The sequence below is a fragment of the Panthera tigris genome, chromosome A1 (genome assembly GCF_018350195.1).
Source record: "Panthera tigris isolate Pti1 chromosome A1, P.tigris_Pti1_mat1.1, whole genome shotgun sequence".
In the NCBI taxonomy this organism is placed as follows: domain Eukaryota; kingdom Metazoa; phylum Chordata; class Mammalia; order Carnivora; family Felidae; genus Panthera; species Panthera tigris.
This window is the reverse complement of record NC_056660.1, coordinates 93,288,819-93,312,668: the sequence shown is the minus strand read 5'-3', so window position 1 is coordinate 93,312,668 and position 23,850 is coordinate 93,288,819. Positions and strand designations below refer to the sequence as shown.

The window sequence follows — 23,850 nt, the reverse complement described above, 5'->3', positions numbered from 1 at the left end:
GTGAAGCATTTTCAGAATTCAGACCAATTCAAGCGGAGCCACTTTGAGTATTAGTTTGGGAGTGGGTATATATTTGTAGATTTCTCTTTCCAAAATCTCTCTTCTTTTGTCTTCATTCTGTTGGTTTTCCTACTGCCGTAACTAAACAAGGACTTCCAATTACACAGGCTGGAAGCGCAGCTCCCTGACCCCTAGGACCACCACTTTTCCTTGCCCTGGCTGTGAGCATGACGTGGATCTTGGAGAACGAGGAATCAATGGTCTGTTTCGCAATTTCACTTTGGAGACCATTGTCGAGAGGTACCGGCAGGCAGCCAGGGCAGCCACGGCCATCATGTGTGACCTCTGCAAACCCCCACCCCAGGAGTCCACAAAAAGTTGCATGGACTGTAGCGCGAGCTATTGCAATGAGTGCTTCAAAATTTACCACCCGTGGGGTACCGTGAAAGCTCAGCATGAGTACGTGGGCCCAACCACGAATTTCAGGCCCAAGGTAAGAGAAGTTCTGATTTAGTTAGAATATCAGTATTACAAAAGGAATTATTACAAGACTAGAACTTGACAGGAAGGGACGCCTGGGTGGCTCAGTCAATTCAGTGTCCAACTCTTGATTTCGGCTCAGGTCATGATCTCATGGTTCTTGAGTTCGAGCCCCATGTCAGGCTCTGCAATGACAGTGCAGAGCCTGCTTGGGATTTTCTCTCTCTCTCCGCCCCTGCCCTGCTTGTGCACTCTCTTTATCTCTGTCAAAATAAGTAAACATTAAAAAAAAAAAAAAAAAGAACTTGACAGCAAGAATGGAAATAACTTGAAAAGCCTGTATGGGGGGTGGGGTGCAGGGCACCTGGCTGGCTCAGTCAGTGGAGCATGTGACTCCTGATCTCGGGATCTAGAGTTCAAGCTACGCGTTGGGCATAGAGCTTATTTAAAAATAAATCCGTAGGTAAAATGGATGGTACATGCACGTAGAAATGTGTATGTTAAAATGAGAACATAAAAAAAAAAAAAAGCCTGTACCAGAAACCAAGCCCTGGTATTTAGAGTTAATTTAGTCTGTTGTTAAACATCCCCGCAGCCTAAAGGCAATATTCTGGTTCACCGGGTTACAACAGTGTAATGCAGCACAATGCACAACGGTGAAGGTTTGTAACGAAACCTCTGCAAATAGGGGAAAAGTTGAGTTCTCTCCAAGATTGAAATGATTATCAAGTTAAAAAGCTTTTGTGCTTTAATGTGTTAGGGTCACAGTTGTGTAAAAGATTTTGATTGGGAAACATTTTTTTTGACATTTTTAGTTAGCTACAGTTGTGCTCTAAGTAAGTAAGAGTAAGTACAGCCTAATATTTTGAAGGTTGTGGTATAATGTTAATGTAATATCTGAAGTGGAAGTCATATTTCTTAACCTTTCTGGGTAATTTCTATGGTCATGCTCAAAAGAACTTTATGCATTGTTGTTTGCCTTGCTTTGTGACTGACAAGAAGAATGTTTGGATAGCTTCACTAATACTGCTTTCTCATTTATGCAGATTTAGAAAAACTAGTTGATTCTTTTGGTTAAAGTTCTTATTCATTACAACTTAGTAACTTGTGTATGAAAATTTATTTGCATTCTTGAGCCCAAAACTTTCTCTTTAATTTGTAATAAAAAAATGGAAAAAAAATATCCCCAAAGTTATCTTGAAACTATGAGCTGAGTATTTGTTGTATCATTTTTTTTTTAATATTTATTTATTTTTGAGAGAGAGTGTGTGTGCTCGAGCAGGAAACAGAGGATCCATAGCGGGCTCTGCTGATAGCAGAAAGACTGATGCAGGGCTCGAACCCACGAACCAGGAGATCATGACCTGAGCTGAAGTCAGACTAGCTTAACTGACTGAGCCAGCCAGGTGTCCCCATCATTGTTTTGTTTTGTTTTGTTTTGTTTTGTTTTGTTTTGTTTTGTTTTGTTTTGTTTTGTTTTAGAGACAGAAAGGTGGGGGCGCAGAGAGAGAGAGGGAGGGAGGGAGGGAGGAAGTGGGGAAGGGGCAGAGAGGTCGGGGTGCACAGAATCCAAAGCAGGCTCTAGGCTCCAAGCTGTCAGCACAATGCCTGACGCAGGGCTTGAGCTCATGAACCATGAGATCATGACCTAGCCAAAGTCCGATGTTTAACTGACCAAACCACCTAGGTGTGCCCATCATTTTTTTTTTTTTTTTTTTAAAGTACTACACCTCGTGTGGGGCTTGAACTCACGACTCCAAGATCCTAAGTCACATGCTCCACTGACTGAGCTAGCCAGGCGCCCCCTCTTACATCCTATTAAGTGCAGGGCTAGTAGATTAAAACAAAAACAGTCTGTGCTTGTATGCTTTTTAAACTTCTGTGCTTGTTTTTCAAACTATGTCATTGTGGCAATAGATTTATCAAATGATTTTTAACCCCCTATTATGTTCCTTATCTCATTTTAAATGCTCCAGGTTGTATACTTTTAGAAAAAATCATGCCTTCAGGGATGCCTGGCGGCTCAATTGGCAGAGCACACGACTCTGGATCTTGGGGTCATGAGTTCAAGCCCTACAGTGGGCATGGAACCTACTTAAAAAATTATATATATACACATATATACATAGGCATGCCATAAGCTTTGTGTTTTAATCAGACACAGATTAATTAAGTTGATTAATACTGTTCCATTATGAAAGAACCTGATTATTAAATGAATTCTATTAGGTTTGGGTTTTTATGACTTACAAACTCATGAAATCTTGAGTAACATTTTCAGAGTATTGCAGACTTAATTCTGTTTACAAATATAATGAAAGGTTGGTAAGAAAGAAACTGAAGATATAGGGGTAAGTTATATTGAGGAAGAAACTATTTCCCTTCAAGTCATTAGTGTTCCTGAATATAGCGAAATTTTACAAATTTTACAAAAATTTTACGAAGGTAAAGTATTTGCCAGTAACTTTGAGTTCTTGTCATCATTCCTTGCAGAAAGCCAAATTTTATAACTTATCTTAAAGGTGATGGCTTTTGGGGGGCCTGGCTGGCTTAGACAGTAGAGCGTGCGACTCTTGATCTTGGGGTTGTAGGTTCGAGCCCTACATTGGGATTACTTAAGAAACATATTTAGGGGCGCCTGGGTAGCTCAGTCAGTTAAGCGTCTGACTTCAGCTCAGGTCATGATCTCACGGTTCGTGGGTTCGAGCCCCACGTCGGGCACTGTGCTGACAGCTCAGAGCCTGGAGCCTGCTTCGGATTCTGTGTCTCCCTCTCTCTCTGACCCTCCCCCGTTCATGCTCGGTCTCTCTCTGTCTGAAAAATAAATAAACGTTAAAAAAAAAAAAAGAAACATTTAAAAGATACAAATAATAAATGTAAATGGCTCTGAAAAGTAATATAACGCTGTATGCTAACTATGCTGGAATTAAGATAATGATTAAATAAATACATGTAATGGCTTTGAGAATGTAGGCAGTTGGACCTGCTGAAGAATTTGAATTTTTTTCCTCTATTTTTCTCCTGGACCTGCACATTAGTATTAAGACTTTTCATATCGGATGTTACTTTTTGTCTCAGTGTTACCAAACCAGTTATAGTGGCACAAAATCTGAACTGTCAGAGCCCCCGATAACTGTTTAATTTCATTGACACACTAAAGGAATCTCCGCTTTCTTGCAAATGAACCCAGTTATCTCATGTACAGTTTCAGACATACCTGTGATGATAATTTTCAGAGTAAAAAAGAAGGTAGAAGCTTACATCTTAAAAAAACAAAAGAAAAAAACAATTCTAAGTTTGGTAATTGTGTGCATGATTAATATGTAAAAGCAAATATCTGGAGGCTCGTATCATAAAGTGTTCTAAGACTCCTCAGTAACAGATTTCTTTTTCTTTCTTTCTTTTTTTAATTAATTAATTAAATGTTTATTTTTGAGAGAGAGAGTATGAATGGGGGAGGGGCAGAGAGAGAGGGAGACACAGAATCTGAAACAGGCTCCAGGCTCCCAGCTGTCAGCACAGAGCCCGACGTGGGGCTTAAACTCAAAAACTGTGAGATCATGACCTGAGCTGAAGTTGGGCACCCAACTGACTGAGCCACCCAAGCGCCCCGTCCCTTTTTTTTTTTTATTTTTTTTATTTTTTTTTATTTTTAAGTAATCTCTGCACCCAACGTGGGGCTTGAACCCACAACCCTGAGATCAGGAGTCACCTGCTCCACCGACTGAGTCAGCCAGGTGCAAATTGCTTATGAGGATGGTGAAGCCAGGGTTCCCATCAGCCATTTGCTATTGGACCTTACAAAAATATGGGTCATGGTCCTTAAGAATTGCCTACTCAGTGTGGCTAGAGGGCCTTTCTGGCCTGGTTAAGCATGCAAGTCTGATAGGAATGAAAGTTTCATCTTCTTGCCACCAAGTTTAAGGGCGATAACATCTATATATTTAACTGACCATTTGAACTCTCAAACCAAAAAATAGTAATTGTAATACAGAAAATTTTCATACGATATACCAAATGCTTTTACGCTTCTTCTTTTCACACTTTTATGTATTTCACTGGCTTTATTTGGTGATTTTGTAAAGCGCGTCTTTGTACCTTAGGGACTTTGTGAGTATCTGGCAAACTCTGCTGACCCTTAATTGCACTTCGGTTCTTTATTCCATAGATTTTAATGTGCCCAGAACATGAAACTGAGAGAATAAACATGTACTGTGAGTTGTGTCGGAGACCGGTTTGTCACCTCTGTAAGCTGGGCGGCAATCATTCCAATCACCGGGTAACCACTATGAGCAGTGCCTACAAGACCTTAAAGGTAGGATTTGTGTGGTTTTGGAACTCGATTCTGGGTCTTTATAACTTTGTTTTACTTTGTGCCTTTAACTTTGTCTTCATAAGATCCTAGCTTCCTGTGTGGTCTTGTTTGACTGATGAGTTAACAATGTAAAGAGTCACTCAGTGTTCTACTGATATTAGGTTGTTAGTGTTTTTAACCAGGTAGTTCTTTGTGGTACTGATGGGGAGGGGCAGAGAGAGAGAGAGAGAGAGAGAGAGAGAGAATCCCAAGCAGGCTCTGCACTTGTCAGCACAGAGCCGGATGTGGGACTCGAACTCACAAACCTTGAGATTAGGACCCGAGCCAAAACCGAGAGTCAGACGCTTAAGCCACTGGGTCACCCAGGCACCTCACAAGCTCAGTTGTGGCTGATTTTTCTTTTCAGTGTGATTTGTATGGTATTGTAAATTTTACCTTGTTGAGCACTGTATCTGTATCCTACAGATGTTCTTGAGTTTTCTTCTAGCGTGTGAGTAAGTTACTTCGACACAGTTTGCTCCTTCTTTGACTTGCTTTTAAGCTTCTGTTGCCAGGACAGAGCGGCAGTTAGCTCTGGGACTAGTTTTACCAGACCGTTGAAGCAAAACCTTACGTGGTTTACTCTTCTGGACACCCCATGAATGTTGAGGGTTTTTTAATTTGTTTTTTTGCTTGTTTAGTTTGGCTGGTGAGGCACAGGGCTCTCCCAGCCTCGAGTTAGCTCCTGGAATTGTTCCTTGTTGAGCCCCTCAGGTCAGCAGCAGTGACTGAGAAATCCTCAGATCCTCTTCTTAGGGAGACAGCTCAGGATATTCTTATGCATATTTAGACTCTGAGTACACTTGTCTCTCATAACTTTGAACCCCATGGTGCTTCAAGGCTTTTTTGTTTGTGTTTTAATATACTTCAGTCATATTACGTGTTATTTTTTCTGGGCTAAATGAGGGATCTCTCCAACACCTATTATATTATCTCTACAATAAGCATGTTAATTTCAGAATCACTCCTTTATAAAGACGTTCTTTAACGAGCTCTGGTAGCTTAATGAGCTCTATTTAAAAAAAAATTTTTTTTTACTGTTTATTTCTGAGAGAGAGAGAGAGAGACCTAGAGTGTGAGAGGGGGAGGGGCAGAGAGAGAGGGAGACACAGAATCTGAAGCAGGCTCCAGGCTCCAAGCTGTCAGCACAGAGCCTGACACAGGGCTTGAACCCATGAACCGTGAGATCATGACCTGAGCCGAAGTTGGACACTTACTGACTGAGCCACCCAGGTGCCCCTAATGAGCTCTACTCTTATACATCTATATTTTCATTTTCGTGTATGTGTAATTATATAATGAATAGCTCACCTGGGCTAGGCTGTGAAGTTTATTTTAGAAGGGTCTTTGTTGCTGTTTGGGTCGTGTGTGTGTGTGTGTGTGTGTGAGAGAGAGAGAGAGAACGAGAGAGCAAGGGAATGAATTATAAAATCTGATGGAGGACACGCTCCCGTTTGCTATTCTTCCATTTACTCAGAAGCCTGAGGAGGAAGACCTTTGGGAGCGATGAGGAGACAACAAAAATGTATTATATATATATTCCAGGTTTTTGAATACCAGTCTGAGCATCACTGCCTTGTTCTCTTATCCAGCCTGCTTCTAATGTCTCCTGTGTCCTTGGACCTCAGTGTTCAAGGCCAGTAACTGTTTACTCCGAGTTAATAATGACAGTCTCCAGGGGCGCCTGGGTGGCTCAGTCGGTCAGGCATCTGACTTTGGCTCAGGTCATGATCTCACAGTTCATGAGTTCAAACCCCATGTCAGGCTCTGTGCTGAGAGCTCAGAGCCTGGAGCCTGCCTCAGATTCTGTGTCTCCCTCTCTTCCTGCCCCTCACTCACCCTCTCTCTCTCTCTCTCTCGAGAATAAACATTAAAATATATATATATATATATATATAATGACAGTCTCCAGTTCTCATCATAGGCTAAAGAAGAAGATGGGTATTGTGTGAAAAAAAAAAAAATAAAAGCAGGAAAAACCTGCGAGGCCTTTGTTAAACTCCTGCTTCTGTTTATTTGTGTTTCTGATATGCTCTAACAGGAAAAGCTTTCAAAGGATATTGATTACCTTATTGGCAAGGAGAGCCAGGTGAAGAGTCAAATTTCTGAACTGAACTTGTTAATGAAAGAAACCGAGGTAAGTGCTAACCTGGTTTGCATGTTTTTATTCATCTAGAGAATGTGTTCCTTCACAAAACCCTGAGGGTAGTGGGTGCTGGGCTTACAGGATCGTGTTGGATTTCACCCCTGCTTTTCTGGGAGTAGGAAAACACGTGTGAGAACTAAGTTACAATGTGTGATCAGCTCCTGATAGGGGCAGTGATTAAATTATATTGAAGCACAGGGCAGAGGATGACTCCCCCTTCACGTGGCGGTTACGGTGTCAGAAGTAGTCACGTGAGGTAAATGATCGCTTTGCCAATTATCGGCATTTTACAAAATGAACAGAATGCATCTGAAATACATACTATGTGTTCTTGGGACCAGGTTGATTTAAAATGCCGGCTATCCCTAAGTATATATACCTGACATACGTTCACCAAAACATACGTATCAGAATGTTCCATCTCTGTGTTGTTTGGAACAGCCACAAAGTGGAAACTACCCACACATCCATCAACAGTGGAAGTTAAGCAGAGGTAGAGTGAGTATCTACAACTATATGCAACAGTGTAGCTGAATCTTGCAATAGTATTGAAAGGAAGATGCCAGAGACAAAGGGGTACAAACTAACCCATTCCTTCTGTAAAAAGTACCAACAAAAGGGAAGCTGGAGCCTCTGGTTAAAATTCAGGATAGGCGTTGTTGAAGGGTGGGGAGGGGAAGGATGGGTGCCTGGAAAGGTTATAGGGATGGTGTCTGGGATCCGGTAGCATTCCTCCATTTAATCCGGATGCGGGTTACATGGACGTGTTTACAAAGGTTCATTGATCTCCACGCTTACGTAGACCATTTTCTGCTTGTATATTACACTTCAGTAAAACAAGTGAAGAGAATTGGTAGCATTTAAAAAATAAAGATAGGACTGGGTTCTTTTAAAATTCCAAATGTTCACCGATCTTGATGTGTGTTTCTTTTCCTCTTTAAAATAAACTGAAGGGCCATTACTCCTGATCACTGTAGAAGCTGTGATTCAATATAACAATATCCTAGCTAGTGTGAGACTGTTACTTCTTGAGATTTTATTGCCCAAAATGGGCTCGAAAATTGAGAAATTATGCAAATGAGCAGCATTATCGCCATCACTGCCTTTGTTTCTAATTTTTTTCCCCTGATATTCACTGATTGCATTCCCCACCCTAAGTAAGTTGTTTTTCCACGTACTTGAAAAGTGTGATTTTATGTCTCCTATTTTTGTCTGATTGAAAAACTCTCTGTGTTTCATATAATCCTCCAATCCTTGGTAAATTATCACCTACCTGGTAGGTTGCTTCAGGGATTGTATCTTTGGTCATTTTAGGTTTGTTTTATTACTGGTCCTCAGTCATGCTGCCCTTACTTCCTGTTACTTTTTGATGTTTATTTATTTTGAGAGAGAGAGAAAGAGCGAGCACATGTAGGAAGGAAGAGCAGAGAGATACGGAGAGAGAGAGAATCCCAAGCAGGCTCTGTGTTGTCAGTGCAGAGCCTGACGTGGGGCCTCATCTCATGATCCGTGAGATTATGACCTCAGCTGAAACCAAGAGTCAGACGCTTACCTGACTGAGCCACCCAGGCGCCCCTGGCCTTATTTCTGAAATAAGGGATACCCAGGACCCGTTGCTGAGTTTGTGATTCAGTAGGCTGAAAACGGAGGAACTCTCACGTCACCTGTTCATGCAGATGCTCATTCCTTGGGATCCTGGAGAAATTACCTAGCTTCTTATACCTTTGACCTAAGCTGCATTGGTCAGCTCGTCAGTTAAGAATCTTTCCCATTGGACAATTTGTCTGCATTCTTGACTTTTGCTCAGTGAGGACTGTGACATGGTCTTTTTTTCTATAATTACACTTAGCTGGAAAAAAAAAATCCCCCTTTTTACCTATGTGTAATGATCTTTTGAGTTTAATGTTGTGATCTCTCATTGAACTACTACCAAAATGTCACCACCCTCTGTCCCCCTTCCTTCCTTCCCTCCTGCCTATCATTTAAAAATTTTTATTAAGGGGCGCCTGGGTGGCTCAGTCGGTTAAGCGTCCGACTTCGGCTCAGGTCACGATCTCGCGGTCCGTGAGTTCGAGCCCTGCGTCGGGCTCTGTGCTGACAGCTCAGAGCCCAGAGCCTGTTTCAGATTCTGTGTCTCCCTCTCTCTCTGCCCCTCCCCTGTTCACGCTCTGTCTCTCTCTGTCTCAAAAATAAATAAAAGTTAAAAAAAAAAATTAAAAAAAAATTTTTATTAAATTTTTTTTTTTTTTTTACAGTTTATTTTTGACAGAGAGAGAGAGACAGAGCATGATTTGGGGAGGGGCAGAGAGAGGGAGACACAGAATCTGAAGCAGGCTCCACGCTGTGAGCTGTTGACACAGAGCCTGACTCGGGGCTTGAACTCATGGACCGTGAGATTGTGACCTGACTGATGATGACCAAAGTCAGACGCTCAACCGACTGAGCCACCCAGGCGCCCTATCCTTTAAAAATATTTTTTTGCCTGTTGGGTTTAGGAAACAGAGAAAGGAATCTGGAAAAAAATTTCCTTTCATTAGAAATGTTGGCCAGAAGACACTGGGAAATGCACAGTGTAGTTCTTCCACATGTCAGCTTTTAAGAATGTGTTTGAAGCATTTTTTCTGATGGCTGCTACTTATGGGTCTATAATGATGGCTGCATACGTGTGCTCTGCTGGTTTTGTTTTCAGAATCAAGTTGGTCTCTGATGTTACAGACATTCAAAATGTTCAGTCAGTACTGCAGATAGGATCATTTTATAGCCAAGTAGAGGAAGAGCTGCATGTACAGGGAATATAATCTCTGTGTGTACAGACTATGTACCATTGTGGTGGGCATTTTATGTAAATAATCTTTTCCCATCTTCAAAAAAACCGCAAATTATTTCCCTTATCCCCAGTTTTCAGAAGAGAAAAACTCAGGGGTTCAGAAGTTAAATAATTTGCATAAAGTCATGTAAAATTTAATTTTAATTAAAGTACATTAATTTGAAGAGAAGAGTTACATTCTGATATCTTAGTAAAGGATGTCATCTTCCTGAGTTTTAACTGTTTTAACATCTCGTAAAAAATTGGAATAGGATAGAAGGGGTCAAAAGTTGCCTGAATTAGAAATGAATTAAAAGCTCTGGGATTGTATTCCCCTCCCCCCCATGCTCTGTCTCTCTCTCTCTCTCTCAAAAATAAATAGACATTAAAAATTAAAAAAAAAAAGGGGGTGCCTGGGTGGCTCAGTTGGTTAAGCATCCGACTTTGGTTCAGCTCATGATCTTGTGGTTTGTGTGGGTTCAAGCCCCGCGTTGGGCTCTGTGCTGACAGCTCAGAGCCTGGAGCCTGCTTTGGATTCTGTGTCTCCCTCTCTCTTTGCCCCTCCCCCACTCATGCTCTGTCTCTCAAAAATAAATCAACGTTAAAAAAAAAAAAAAAAAAAAAAGCTCCAGGATTATATTATCCTGTGTCTTTGGTTAAATCAGTTAATTTCTTCCTCAAGTTCCTTTGTATATAAGTTGAAGGCTGTTTCCCTACTTAATTATTTATTGCTGAGCTTTGGAGATTAAAGCTTAAGGAAAACACAGTATTATAAAATTACAAAGTACGTCTAAATAAAAATTGGCCATCGTTCCTTGCTAAGTGTATTCAGTGCCAAATTACTGTTCTGAAAATGTCAGAGTCATTCAAAATTGAATTTTGGTTATTTTGAGGAAAGACATTTGGATTTAGCAGATGAGGTAACGTGTTGCTTGTTTTATAATAGTGTAATGGAGAGAGAGCTAAAGAAGAAGCAATCACACATTTTGAAAAGCTCTATGAGATTCTAGAAGAGAGGAAATCGTCTGTTTTGAAAGCAATTGACGCTTCTAAGAAACTGCGATTAGACAAATTTCAGACCCAAGTGGAGGAGTATCAGGGGCTTCTAGAGAACAACGGGCTTGTGGGATATGCCCAAGAAGTGCTTAAGGAGACGGACCAGTCTTGTTTTGTACAGACGGCGAAACAACTCCACCTCAGGTGTGTTGCTTTGAATTTAGATCTCCTTGGCAGTATCTTTCAACTTGAGCTCCGAGTGGCTCCTGGTGCTGTGTCCTGTGCAAGGCACGGCCACACTCCTCACCTGAAAGTTGACGGAAGTATTTTTTTTTTTTTTAATCACATGGCAGATATGTAGTCTGATTGGCCTTTTAAAAAATCGTTTTTATATAAAATAATCTCTGTCTGCAGAATACAGAAGGCTACAGAATCTTTGAAGAGCTTTAGACCTGCGGCTCAGACTTCTTTTGAAGACTATGTTGTTAATACATCTAAACAAACAGAACTTCTTGGGGAATTGTCCTTCTTCTCTAGTGGTAAGTTTTACTGATGACAGAGCCTTACTCTTGTAGTCGGAATTCAGAAGGTATGGGAACAACAAATGCTTCGGTTTGCCATTATGAAAACTAGGTTTTTATGCACAAAAAGTATATTCTGTTAGTTTGTGTGTTTTATTTTTTATTTTATTTATTTATTTTTAAAGTTTTTTTTTTTAAAGTTTATCCATTTTTGAGAGAGAGAGCGTGAGCGGGAGAGGGGCAGAGAGAGAGGGGGACAGAGGATCTGAAACAGGCTCCGCCCTGACGGCAGCGAGCCTTTTGTGGGGCTCAAACCCACCAACCGTGAGATCATGACCTGAGCTGAAGTCGGATGCTCAACCGACTGAGCCACCCAGGTGCTCTGGTTCATGTGTTTTTTAAACATTGTAGAAATAGGGGCGCCTGGGTGGCTCAGTCGGTTAAGCATCCGACTTTGACTCAGGTCATGATCTCACCGTTCCTGAGTTCAAGCTCCACATTGGGCTCTGTGCTAACAGTTCAGAGCTTAGAGCCTGCTTGGAATTCTGTGTCTCCCTCTCTCTCTGCTTCTCCCCTGCTCAGGTGCTCTTTCTCTCTCTCTCTCTCTCACTCAAAAATGAAGAAACATTAAAAAAAAACATTGTATAAATGGCATTACATTGTATATGTATCCTTTTTGTAAATTGCTTTTTTAAACACGTGAAGTTTAAGATATTATCACACAAAGTTCTGGGTCAAAGCTATGTTTTAGGGCTGCCTCGATGGCTCAGTCGGTTAAGCATCTGACTCTTGATATGGGTTCAGGTCATGATCTCATGGTTCGTGAGTTCAAGCCCCATGTTGGGCTCTGTACTTGTAGTATAGAAGCTGCTTGACATTCTCTATCTCCCTCTCTCTCTCTGTCTCTCCCCTGCTCACTCTCTGTCTCTCAAATGAACTCCCCTGCTCATTCTGTCTCTCAAAATAAATAAACATTAAAAAAAGCTATTTTAAATGCTTATAGTATTTCATTTTATAAGTCATTTCCCTACTGAGAGACAATTTGTTTTTGTTTTTTCTCTGTTGTAAACAGTGCCGTATTGAACATCTTCATCAGTGTTCTTTGTGCACATGTGTGTGAGTTTCTCTAGGGCAGAAACCTAGAAATGATGTCTCCAGGCTACAACTGACTCTAAGATGTTTTCGTCTTTACTTTGCTATGTTAGTTTGTTAGGACTGCTGAGACAAAATACCATAGACTGCATGCCTTAAACAACAGAAATGTATTTTCTTACAATTCTGGAGGCTGAAAGTCTAAGATCAACGTGTTGATAGAGTTGGTTTCTTCTTCTTCTTCTTCTTTTTTTTTTTTTTTAATTTTTAATGTCAATTTTTGACATTAACAGAGCATGAACAGGGCAGGGGCAGAAAGAGAGGGAGACACAGAATCTGAAGCAGGCTCCAGGCTCTGAGCTGTCAGCACAGAGCCCAACGCGGGGCTCAAACCTACAAACCATGAGATCGTGGCCTGAGCCAAATTCGGATGCTCGACTGACTGAACCCCCAGGCGCCTCTGCATGCACCTGTTTTGCTTTAAAAAAAAAAAAAAAAAAAAAGGTGTGTGTGGGGGGGTGGAGTATACTAGTCATGTTATTTTATAACTAGCTTTTTTTTTCTCCCCCAAATGTATTTTGAATGACTTTCCAGATCTCATCATGGCTGTAGAACATACAGTTGCATAAATGTACTCTATACGGACATGCTTACACATTGCTTATATATACGTGGGGAGAAGGACAAGAGGGAGACTTTTATTTTCAATTCATATACTTCTCTGACGAATGTGTGGTATGTGTGTGTGACTTGTATAGCTTACCCCTGGGCAGTTAAGCTTGTGGGAGTTCCTTGTATGGAAAGGATTATGCATATGCACAGAGATTTAGCTGAGATACTTCTGTGTTGTGTTTTTCATGAAAAACTAGAAACCTGTTTCTGAGTTTCTGAAAACAGTTAAATGTTGACATGACCATGCAGTGGAATTGCCATTGGGAGAAAAATACTGGCAGGATCTATAAAAAATTGTTGTAGTGCTTATCTTGGAGTTGCTTGAAGTGTGTTTTGTGTAGTTTCTGATGTTCTTACAGAAAATATTATGTATTGGGGCACCTGGGTGGCTCAATCGGTTAAGCGTCTTACTTCGGCTCAGGTCTGATCTTACCATTCGTCAATTCCAGCCCCGCATCGGGCTCTGTACTGATGGCTCAGAGCCTGGAGCCTGCTTTGGATTCTGTGTCTCCCTCTCTCTCTGCCCCACTTCCTCTTCTGTGTCTCTCTCTCTCAAAAATAGATAAACATTAAAAAAAATTCTTTTTAATTAAAAAAAAAGAAATCTTAGTATCATGTTTATACCAAGAAAAATTCATTTAAATTGCCTTGCAACTCTGTGGAGGAAAATATGAAAGAAAATTGTGTGATGTTTCATTGAATTTTGTTATAGTCACCAAACTTAGATTTTAAAATTTATTTATTTTGGGCGCCTAGGTGACTCAGTCAGTTAAGCATCTGACTTTGGCTCAGGTCATGATCTCACAGTTTGTGGGTTCGAGTCTTGCATCAGGCTCCATGCTGACAGCTCAGAGCCTGGAGCCTGCTTCTGTGTCTCCCTCTCTCTCTGCTCCTCCCCAGCTTGCACTCTGTCCCTCTGTCTCTCAAAAATAAACGTTAAAAAAAATTTTTTTTTAATAAAATTTATTTTTATCTTGTTTTAGTTTAGAGAGAGAGAGAGAGCGTGAGTTGGGGAGAGGCAAAGGTGGGGGGTGGAGGGAGGGAGACACACACACACACACACACACACACACACACACTTTTAATCAGGCTGCGTGCTTAAGATCGTGGGGCTTGATCCCACGACCCTGGGCCAAAATCAAGAGTTGGACACTCAACCAACTGAGCTACCCAGGCACCCCTGATTTTAAAATATAATTACAGGAGGGCACATTAAATATTTTGAGCCCCAGCATTACTATTTAGTAGGTGGAAATTGAAAGGCATATTGTTAAAAAACTTTACGGTGTTTCAGAATTAATATAATGCTTAAAGCTAAAGTCTTTTTTTGGTCTGTCTTATTTTTTTGTTCTTCTCCCTTTTAGTTACACACCTAAATATACCTTTGAAAGTCTTCATTGCTTACTCTTTCTCATTAAAAAAAATTTTTTTTAATGTTTATTTATTTTTGAGAGAGACAGAGACAGAATGCGAATGGGTTAGGGGCAGAGAGAGAGGGAGACACAGAAGCAGGCTCCAGGCTCTGAGCTGTCAGCACAGAGCCAGATGCGGGGCTCGAATCGTGAACCGTGAGATCATGACCTGAGCCAAAGTCGGACGCTCAACTGACTGAGCCACCTAGGCGCCCCTCTTTCTCATTTTAAATTTTGTGTTGAGTGCACTTACCTTGAGATCTGTTCTAACAAATTCTAAGTGTGGAAATACAGTGTTGTTGACTCTGGGTACAGTGTTGTACTGAGATCTTTAGAGCTTATACGTCTCGCTTAACTGATACTTGAGGTAACTGATGCTTTATGCCTCTTGATTAATAACTGCCCATTTGTCCCTTCCCCGCCCCTGGAGCCAGAATCTCAGTCTTTGATTTTATGAATTCGACTCTTCTAGATTCCTCACATAAGTGGAATCATGCGTCAGTATTTGCCTTTCTGTGTCTGGTTTATTTCAGTTTGCATGTCCACAGGGTCCGCCCATGTTGTTGTTCACTACAGGAGTTATTCTTTCTCTTATACATAGTGTTACAAATTTAGAAAACTCTTAGTACAGAAATGATTTAAGGGGCACCTGGGTGGCTCATTTGGTTAAGCTTCTGACTTCGGCTCAGGTCATGATCTCATGGTTCTTGGGTTCGGGCCCCATGTCAGGCTCTGTGCTGATGGCTTAGAGCCTGGAGCCTGCTTCGGATTCTGTGTGTGTGTGTCTCTCTCTCTGCTCCTCCCCCACACATGCTCTGTCTCTTTCTCAAAACTGAATAAACATTAAAAAAAAATAGAAATGATGTAAGTATTTTCAATACATGATTTTTATCGAGGAACATATAGGTTCTGAAATAACAGTATTTTAACTCTGTTTGGTTTCTTCTTTCTTACAGGTGTAGATGTGCCAGAGATCAATGAGGAGCAGAGCAAGGTGTATAACAATGCTCTGATCAACTGGCACCATCCAGAAAAGGACAAAGCTGACAGCTATGTCCTTGAATATCGGAAGGTTAACAGAGATGAAGAGATGCTGTCTTGGAACGAGATAGAAGTGTGTGGCACAAGTAAAGTCATTTCCGATCTGGAAAGCAATTGTAACTATGCTTTCAGAGTAAGAGCCTACAAGGGCTCGATCTGTAGTCCTTGCAGCAGGGAGCTGATTCTTCACACCCCTCCAGCTCCAGGTATTGGGAAGACTGGGAATAAAAAAACCACAGAGTTGGAAGAGACCTTGATAAAAAATAAACTAGGGGCACCTGGGTGGCTCAGTCGGTTAAGCATCCAGCTCTTGATTTCGGCTCAGGTCATAACCTCATGGTTCAGGAGTTCGAGCCCCAAGTTGGGCTCTGTGCTGACCATGCGGAGCCTGCTTGGGATTCTTTCTCGCCCTCTCTCTCTCTCTCTGCCCCTCCTCTGCTCTTTTACATACTCTCTCTCTCAAAATAGACTTTAAAAAATAATAAATAAATTAGGCACTGTTTTTATATAGCTTTACATTGAAACCAGTTTTCATTGGTTTGAAAAAAAGTTTTCTAGAAAACCCATTCCATCCCCAGCTAGGTTTTGGAAATAGACGAATACTTGAATTTCACCATGTAGGCTGGGAACAGGATTAGAATGTGGACTGACATCAGATGGAGAAAAACATGAAGACATTTGAGTGAGGGCTATTCATTTGAAATGAAAAATAGCATAAATATGCTGCCGTACAATTTTTACATGGTATAATTCTGTATTTTTGATAGGTTTATAGAAATCTCTACAACATAGATCTTGGGAGATTTTTAAAAAATTATTGGCATAATATGAAATATTTTGATTAACCTCATTCTGACGTGTCTGGATGTTCTCTAGAACTTGGTGATTCCTGCCCCCCTCAATATTAAAAGCTCATCTCGCCCAGCCACCCCCCCCACTCCCAGGTCTGAAGCCACTGGTGCTACTTACAGAGTGCCCATAGATTTTTGTAGAAAGAATCATCTGCAGGTGAGCGGTTTCCCTGCAGTGTCTCCACAGACCAGGGACGCTGAGAACCAGTGCTGGGTTCATTCTGGTTATAGCGGGCACACATTGTGCCCTGTTGCTCACTGCCTTTGAGTTTCCTGCAGTTGGTTTTTAGACCCCACAGCCCCTGCCTGTTTTTAGTGGCTTGTGTGTCCATATTTTGTACAGTCTGTCCTTCCTTCCCTTTTTGTCCAAAGTGTACTAGCCACTACTTGTTTTTCATGCACATTGTGGCTAATTAAAAAAAAAAAAAAAGAATACAAATAAAGTAGGGTTGGCGAAAATTGGTTAACTTCAATTTGAATAAAATCTGATAGTTTTAGGGTGGATTTGCAAGTATGAAATAAATATTTGTACATTTTAGGCAGTTTCCCCTTTCTTTTCTTGTCTGACTGAAAGTGGAATTAAAAAGAAACCTGGAAGTAGCTGCTGGGTTTTCAGTGACTTGGTGGAGGGGGAAGGAAGAAAGGACACATTCAAAGTTCTTGCTTTCTTTTTTTTTTAAGATTTTATTTTTAAGTAATCTCTATACCCAGTGGGGGCTCGAACTCACAACCCCGAGATAAAGAGTTGTGTGCTCCACCAACTGAGTCAGCCACGCATCCCCAGAGTTGGGTTTCTCTCCTCTGGGAATAAGGTGACCAGGGTGACTGTTACAATTTTTATTTTGCAAACGGGGAGACTTTTGAGATTGACGGGAAGATACCAGGCCAGGGCGATAGGCATTCCCAGAGAGGATGGTCCGCCTACATATGGAGAATGGCTTTAGCTTACTAGTACACAATTTCTTCTTTATCATGGTATATAGTATAGTCAAAAATTACTGTCTTAACCACGTTTAAGTGTGCACATCAGTGGACAGTGGCATTAAGTACATTCCTATTTTTGTGCCACCACTACCACTCGTATTTCTACAACATTTTCATTTTTTCCAGACTGAAACTCTGTGCCCATTAAACACAAATCCCCCCTCCCCACAGAGCCTGGGAGCCTTGATTCTATGTTCTGCCTCTATGAATTGCCTATACCTCATATAAGTGGATGGATATAATCCTATGCCTGGCTTATTTGGGGTTTCATCCTTGATGTAGCATGTACCAGAATCTCCTTGCTTATTTAGGGTGAATAATATTCCACTGTATGGATAGACCACGTTTTCTTTATCTGTGCATCTGTTGATGACCATTTGGGTCATTTCCACTTTTGAGCCAATGTTCTGCTTAATGGATCTGAGTTGATAGAGACTTAAGAGAGTGGTATTCTGTCCATTCTGTAGTCAGGAAATCAAAGGTTAAGTTAAACTCCATTTAAATGCCTCAGCTGGAGGGTGCCTGGGTGGCTTAGTTGGTTAAGGGTCGGGTCTGGTTCCTGAGTTTGTGAGTTTGGGAGTTCAAGCCAAGCCCCACATTGGGCTCTCTACTGTCAACACAGAGTCCGCTTCAGATCCTTTGTCCTCCTTTCTCTGCCCCTCCACCCTACTCAAAACCAAACAAAAATGCCTCACCAGGGATTAAAACTCTGGTCTCTCTAAACCCAAAACGTGTGCCTTTTTTTTTTTTTTTTAAAACTACTGTACAGTTTTTCATGTCTGCCCTGTGGATTGATAAGGAAAAGCCCCTACTGAAGTTGCTAATATTTAGAATAAATATTTAGAAAACTGTACAGGTAATTATGAAAAAGTACATCCCCTTATATTAAAGGGAAAAGGGACAGATCCAGTAGTGTAAAATAGAAGAGATCTGCTGTGTCTCTTCCCAGGAACCACGTTTGTTAAGTTTTCTTGTACACTTGAAATACTTTTTCTGCCGTTTGATATTCCTAGAGATTTTCAGGCATAGAGAATCTACTGGAAGTGATTTCCCAATTGGGGATTCGGTTTGTAATACTTTGTCTAGGGTCATGTGACACATTCCTCTTCAAGTCTGTTTTCACTAATTTCTAGTTCAAAAACAGATCCTATTTAACTGTCAGTTATAGAAGTGCTCACCGATAATGATGAGACTAATCTTAAGCTCTCTTTACAGTTTTTAGTTTCCTCTTTGATGAAAAATGTGGCTATAATAACGAACGCCTCTTGCTGAACTTGAAGAGAGACCGTGTTGAGAGTAGAGCTGGGTTTAATCTTCTGCTTGCTGCGGAGCGTATCCAAGTGGGTTATTACACCAGTTTAGACTACATCATTGGAGACGTTGGAATTACCAAGGGGAAGCACTTCTGGGCCTTCCGCGTGGAACCGTATTCATACCTGGTAAAAGTGGGAGTCGCTTCCAGTGATAAACTACAAGAATGGCTCCATTCTCCCCGGGATGCAGTTAGTCCAAGGTAGGCTGTTTTTATTGATCTAGAACTTAGTGATTCTGTTAAAGGTACACATCGTTGTTTGGCCAGGTAAGACTGGAAATTGATGTGGGTTTGCTTATTACATCTGGAATACATTCCTTAGATTCAGGTGTTCTGGCCGTGCGGATGTGGCTGGCTCCAGAAAGGAGTCAGGAGGTCTTGGGATACAAATCTCAAGTATCTAAGCCTGTTTTGGGTACTTTTCGACTGTCCTGTAGCTTTGCAAGTAAAAAAAATTTTTAGGGGCACCTGGGTGGCTCAGTTGGTTAAGCATCCAACTTTGGCTCAGGTTATAATCTCATGGCTTGTCGGTTCAAGCCCCAACTCAAGCTCTGTGCTGACAGCTCAGCCTGGAGCCTGCTTCAGATTCTGTGATTCCCTCTCTCTCTGCCCCTCCCCTGCTCACACTCTGTTTCTCTCTCAAAAATAAACATGAAAAAAAGTTTTTTTTAATTTAAAAATTTCTTAAACCTTTTTTCTCCTAGAGAGAGAGCAGTGCGGGGGTGGGGGGAGGTAGAGGGGAGATGAGGCAGAGAGAGAGCGAAAGAGAGAGAATCCCAAGCAGGCTGCACAGTGTCAGCACAGGGCCTGATGTGGGGCTCAATCTCACGACTGTGCGATCATGACCGATCCGAAATCAAGAGTCGAAAGTTCAACTGACTGAGCCACCCAAGCTCCCCACAGTTTTAAATTTTGAACATCTTTCATATCCATTTCCTTAATTCTGTGATAAAAATTAGTCACACGTATAGTGAAATGCTTCCAACTGCCATACCTCATAATTGGTATGAAATTGTTCTTTTGTAATGGGACATAATTTCTTTAAACTCCCCTGGAGGTACTTTACAAAATTGGGTCACGGTAAACAGGTTTCCACATCAAAGAATTCCGGTTTGTAAAGAGATTGATTATTTAATGGGGATTGTGTGGTTTTGTCGTTTTACGTGGTATTATGTATACTAGCCCACACAAATAATTTATGACCTCTTGTGTGAACAGAACCCCAAATTGGTAATCTGAGTGACAGGAAAAGTTTTTTGCACAAGGGTGAGAAATTAACAAAACAGTGACTGTGGTAATCGGGGAAATGGTTAATTAAACATGGTGCCATGACCACTCGATAGAATATTGATATTAATAATGTTTAAAAGGCTTGTGACATCAGAAATATCAGTGAGACCTGATTAAAAGCGTCAATATAGTATGATCACAAATACATAAAAAGTGAAGTATGCATCGGAAAATGAAGGAAGGACGCTTGTGTCAAAAATCTCTATAAGCTGCTGTTTTATGCTAGCTCCTCACTGTCAGCACAGAGCCTGACATGGGGCTCAGTCCCACGAACCATGACATCATGACCTGAGCTGAAATCAAGAGTCGGACGCTTAACCCACTGAGCCACAACTTCATTTTAAAGCAACATATGTCGGGGCATTTGGGTGGCTCAGTCGGTTAAGCGTCCGACACTTGGTTTCGGCTCAGGTCATGATCTCTTGGTTCATGAGTTCGAGCCCTGTGTCAGGCTCTACGCTACACTGAGCACAGAGCCTGCTTGGGATTCTCTCTCTCCCTCTCTCTGCCCCTCTGCTGCTTGTGCTTTCTCTCTCTCTTAAAATATGTAAGCTTAAAAAAATAAATAAAGCAACATATATTATCATGTGAAAACGTTTTGAGGATAGTTGACGGCCTGTGGATGGCGCCACAGCTAAGACTGCTTTGTGTGTGTATTGTGTTCTAGATACGAGCAAGACAGTGGCCATGACAGCGGAAGTGAAGATGCCTGCTTTGATTCACAGCCCTTCACGTTAGTCACCATAGGCATGAAGAAGTTTTTCATACCCAAGTCAGCCACTTCCGCCAGTGAACCTGAGAATAGAGTTCTTCCGATGCCAACAAGTATAGGGATTTTCCTCGACTATGACAAAGGCAGAGTGGCTTTCTATGACATGGATCACATGAAATGCCTTTACGAGCGCCAGGTGGACTGTTCGCACACGATGTACCCAGCATTTGCATTAATGGGCAGTGGAGGAATTCAGCTTGAGGAACCCATCACAGCAAAATATCTAGAATACCAAGAGGACATGTAGTTGAAGCACGTGATGTGACTTAGGGTGAAAAAGGGGAGCAAAACGACGGCTCTGTGTTAACCTTCGTAACTAATTACACATCATCTGAGTAGTCTGTGGCCACACTTGTATTTTGTGTGTGTTTCTTCTTAAATCGGAAAAACCTAAACAGTCTTGCCTCTTTCCTGTCTTCATCCTGCCTTTCACAAACTGCGGGAGTAAAGACGCTCTCTCCTGGTTAACCCTGAAATGGTTAAACTGTAACTGGATTGTCTTTCTTTTCTTATGAACAGGAAATCTAATGTATTTATGTCAGTGTTGCTGATACTGATGCTTCTTTTTTGAGGGGGAAGGGATACAAAACTATTTATTATTATGTTTCTTTTGTGTTTGGTTTTTCATTTGGTATCATGTTTATGTCTTAAGCTATTTTTTAGATGCCTTATGGATAGAAATTAGTACTTAGCATTGTGTCTTGTGTATGTTTTTCACAAGAAAACAAAGGTATAGTTAGTATAAAGGCCAGAGAAATGGTAGTATATTTAAATGGGAAATTATGTATTTTGAAGTGCGTAACTAATATTCAGAGTATATTCCCCAGAAAATGAATACTGCTTTTTTTTCTTTTGAGACGGAAAATTGTATTTTTAAGGATATTTTTAAGAGTTCGCTTACCTGTAATGCCCATACCTGATCGTGTGTAAACATTTTTGTTTTTTGTTTCTTGTTTTTGCAGGAAACACTAAGTTCTTGGCTAGCACAAGCAGCTTTTCACTTGGTGTAATTTTTTTTTTTTTGGAAATTTTGTCTTCAGTTTTTCTTACTCTGAAAATACCTGCGTCTGTATCAAATAATTTATTTTTCACAAATATTAGAGAAGCTGCACTGATATTTAACATATTTGTTCTTTGCCCTCTTATTGTGTCCTGTGATTTTCATTTTTTGGCACCAATATTACATATCACATTGCCCTGGTTTATGTTTACATGTTTGGAAAGTTCATGAAATATTTTTAATGTCATTAAATATGTTCTAAAATGTAGAGTAACTTACTGGTCAGTTGGATGATATTTTCTATGGCCTGTTGTTTGGCAATAAGCATCTGTAAAAGTCAGTAAAACTACAAGTCTAGTTTAGGAATAATAATGAAAATCATATTGACTTTGTGTGTACCCTGTTAAAAGTTCTTCTAATGTGAAGAATTAATACTTTGACATTTTACATTCATTTTTGAAAGATGTCCTTTAAAGGGTTTTTACTTAAACTGCTTATTTTTTAGAAGTCAAAATGTTCAGAAACTAAGCTGTTACACATTGTAGCGCTAATGATTTTGAAATGCTTTTGATCTCTCTTAATAGACCCACCAAAATCTTAGGCCTGATTTGGTTTCCTTGTTGTTTGCTTGTTTTTAATATATATTTTTAAGTGGAAATCTGTTATTCAGGCTGGTAGCATCAAATTGGCCTTTTCCCCCCCCTACCCGGAGTAGGAAATATCATGGAGAAGTTGAGTGTTTAGTAGGTTTGTACCTTCCTACCGATGAATAAGCACTTTACGACATAGGCTGAACTAAACAAATATGCAGTATTATGTGGATCATTGTGCAGTAAGACTGCTAGAGTCACGTGTGTGGTCAAGTTTGAGCCTCAAGCTTGTGTAAGCACATATCATGTAATGTAAGCATTTTAAATATAAAGCTTTAATAGGATAGGGAAGCCACTTAAAACATTGTATAGTTGTATAGAAATTGTTCTCCGTGTTTTCTTTCATTTTGAATAAAAATTAAAATAAGTATAAGTATTGAACTGCATTCTGGAAATTCTCAGTTATGTTTCTGTGGAAAATGGAAACAAATCTTTCATGAAGAGATGTTTTGCCGAGTATATTAGCTTAAGAGAGAAGGTTTTACATAAAGTTATTCTGGGCATGTCCTTACTAGCCTGATTCTTGCCGAAGGGATCATTAGAAAAGTTTGACGTGAAGCTGGTTTTCTTCGGCTAACTGATCAGATTCTCTGATGTTGCTTTTCTGGTCCATAATAGATCAGATATTGATTATATGTGTGTTCTTTCAGTTCACATTCATACTCTCAGGCCTTGGGGCTCTGATAGTCGTGCATCACAATGAATTGTTATTTATGCTTCATGGGTTTTAATTTAAAAAAAAAGTCAATTCCGTGTTGTCCCGTGATAGTGTATGATAACTTAGCCTCATATTCACAGTTGCATTCTGGGGAAAGGAGTAGGAGTCGGAGCGATCTCCTGGGCACTGAACACCGTCTGGGTCTGTGAAATTTTGCCATGGTCCATCATCTGATTAGATCCCGGGAGCATGTCCCATGTGGGAATATGATCAATCGTGCTATTGCTACACAAAATGGAGAAGTGTTCTAGCCAAGAATACTCGTAAGAAATTATTTTCTATCAGACAGATGTGCATCCGTTTTATTTTTTTCAATGTTTTTGTTTATTTTGTGAGAGAGCAGGCAGGATAGGGGCAGAGAGAGGGAGGGAGAGAGAGTAACCCAAGCAGGCTCCCCGCTGCCAGCGCACAGCCTGACGCAGGGCTTGAACTCCCGAACCGTGAGATCATGACCTGAGCCGAAATCAAGAGTCAGACGCTTGACCCACCGAGCCACCCAGGTGCCACAGATGTGCATTCATTTTAGAGGATTTTCACCTGCTTGTTTATGGTGATTAACACGCTGAGAATTGAAGTTCTCCTTGGGACTCTTCTGCTTTAACAAACCCGATGGAAGTTAGTTAAGTTCGATTTGGAACCCACTTCACTGATGGACAAGCTTTTAAGTTGTGCTTTCTGAGACATCGTGCTGTGTGCTTACTGGGTTTCAGGTGAACCAGACCACCCAGCCAGGTTCTTCCTCTTAGGAGCTCT

General features: G+C 40.8%; 1 protein-coding gene across 1 annotated transcript in view; it reads left to right on the top strand.

Moving 5' to 3' along the window:
- Window positions 1-21,067, top strand: part of TRIM36 (tripartite motif containing 36) — a 32,128-nt gene extending 11,061 nt beyond the window's left edge. The window contains exons 3-10 of the mRNA XM_042982497.1: window positions 168-493; window positions 4,649-4,795; window positions 6,876-6,971; window positions 10,733-10,986; window positions 11,197-11,321; window positions 15,436-15,726; window positions 18,571-18,868; window positions 20,625-21,067. Of these exons, the coding sequence (XP_042838431.1) occupies window positions 168-493; window positions 4,649-4,795; window positions 6,876-6,971; window positions 10,733-10,986; window positions 11,197-11,321; window positions 15,436-15,726; window positions 18,571-18,868; window positions 20,625-20,976 (1,889 nt within the window). The 3' untranslated portion in view covers window positions 20,977-21,067. The remainder of the gene's footprint in view (window positions 1-167; window positions 494-4,648; window positions 4,796-6,875; window positions 6,972-10,732; window positions 10,987-11,196; window positions 11,322-15,435; window positions 15,727-18,570; window positions 18,869-20,624) is intronic.
- Window positions 21,068-23,850: the final 2,783 nt, after the last annotated feature.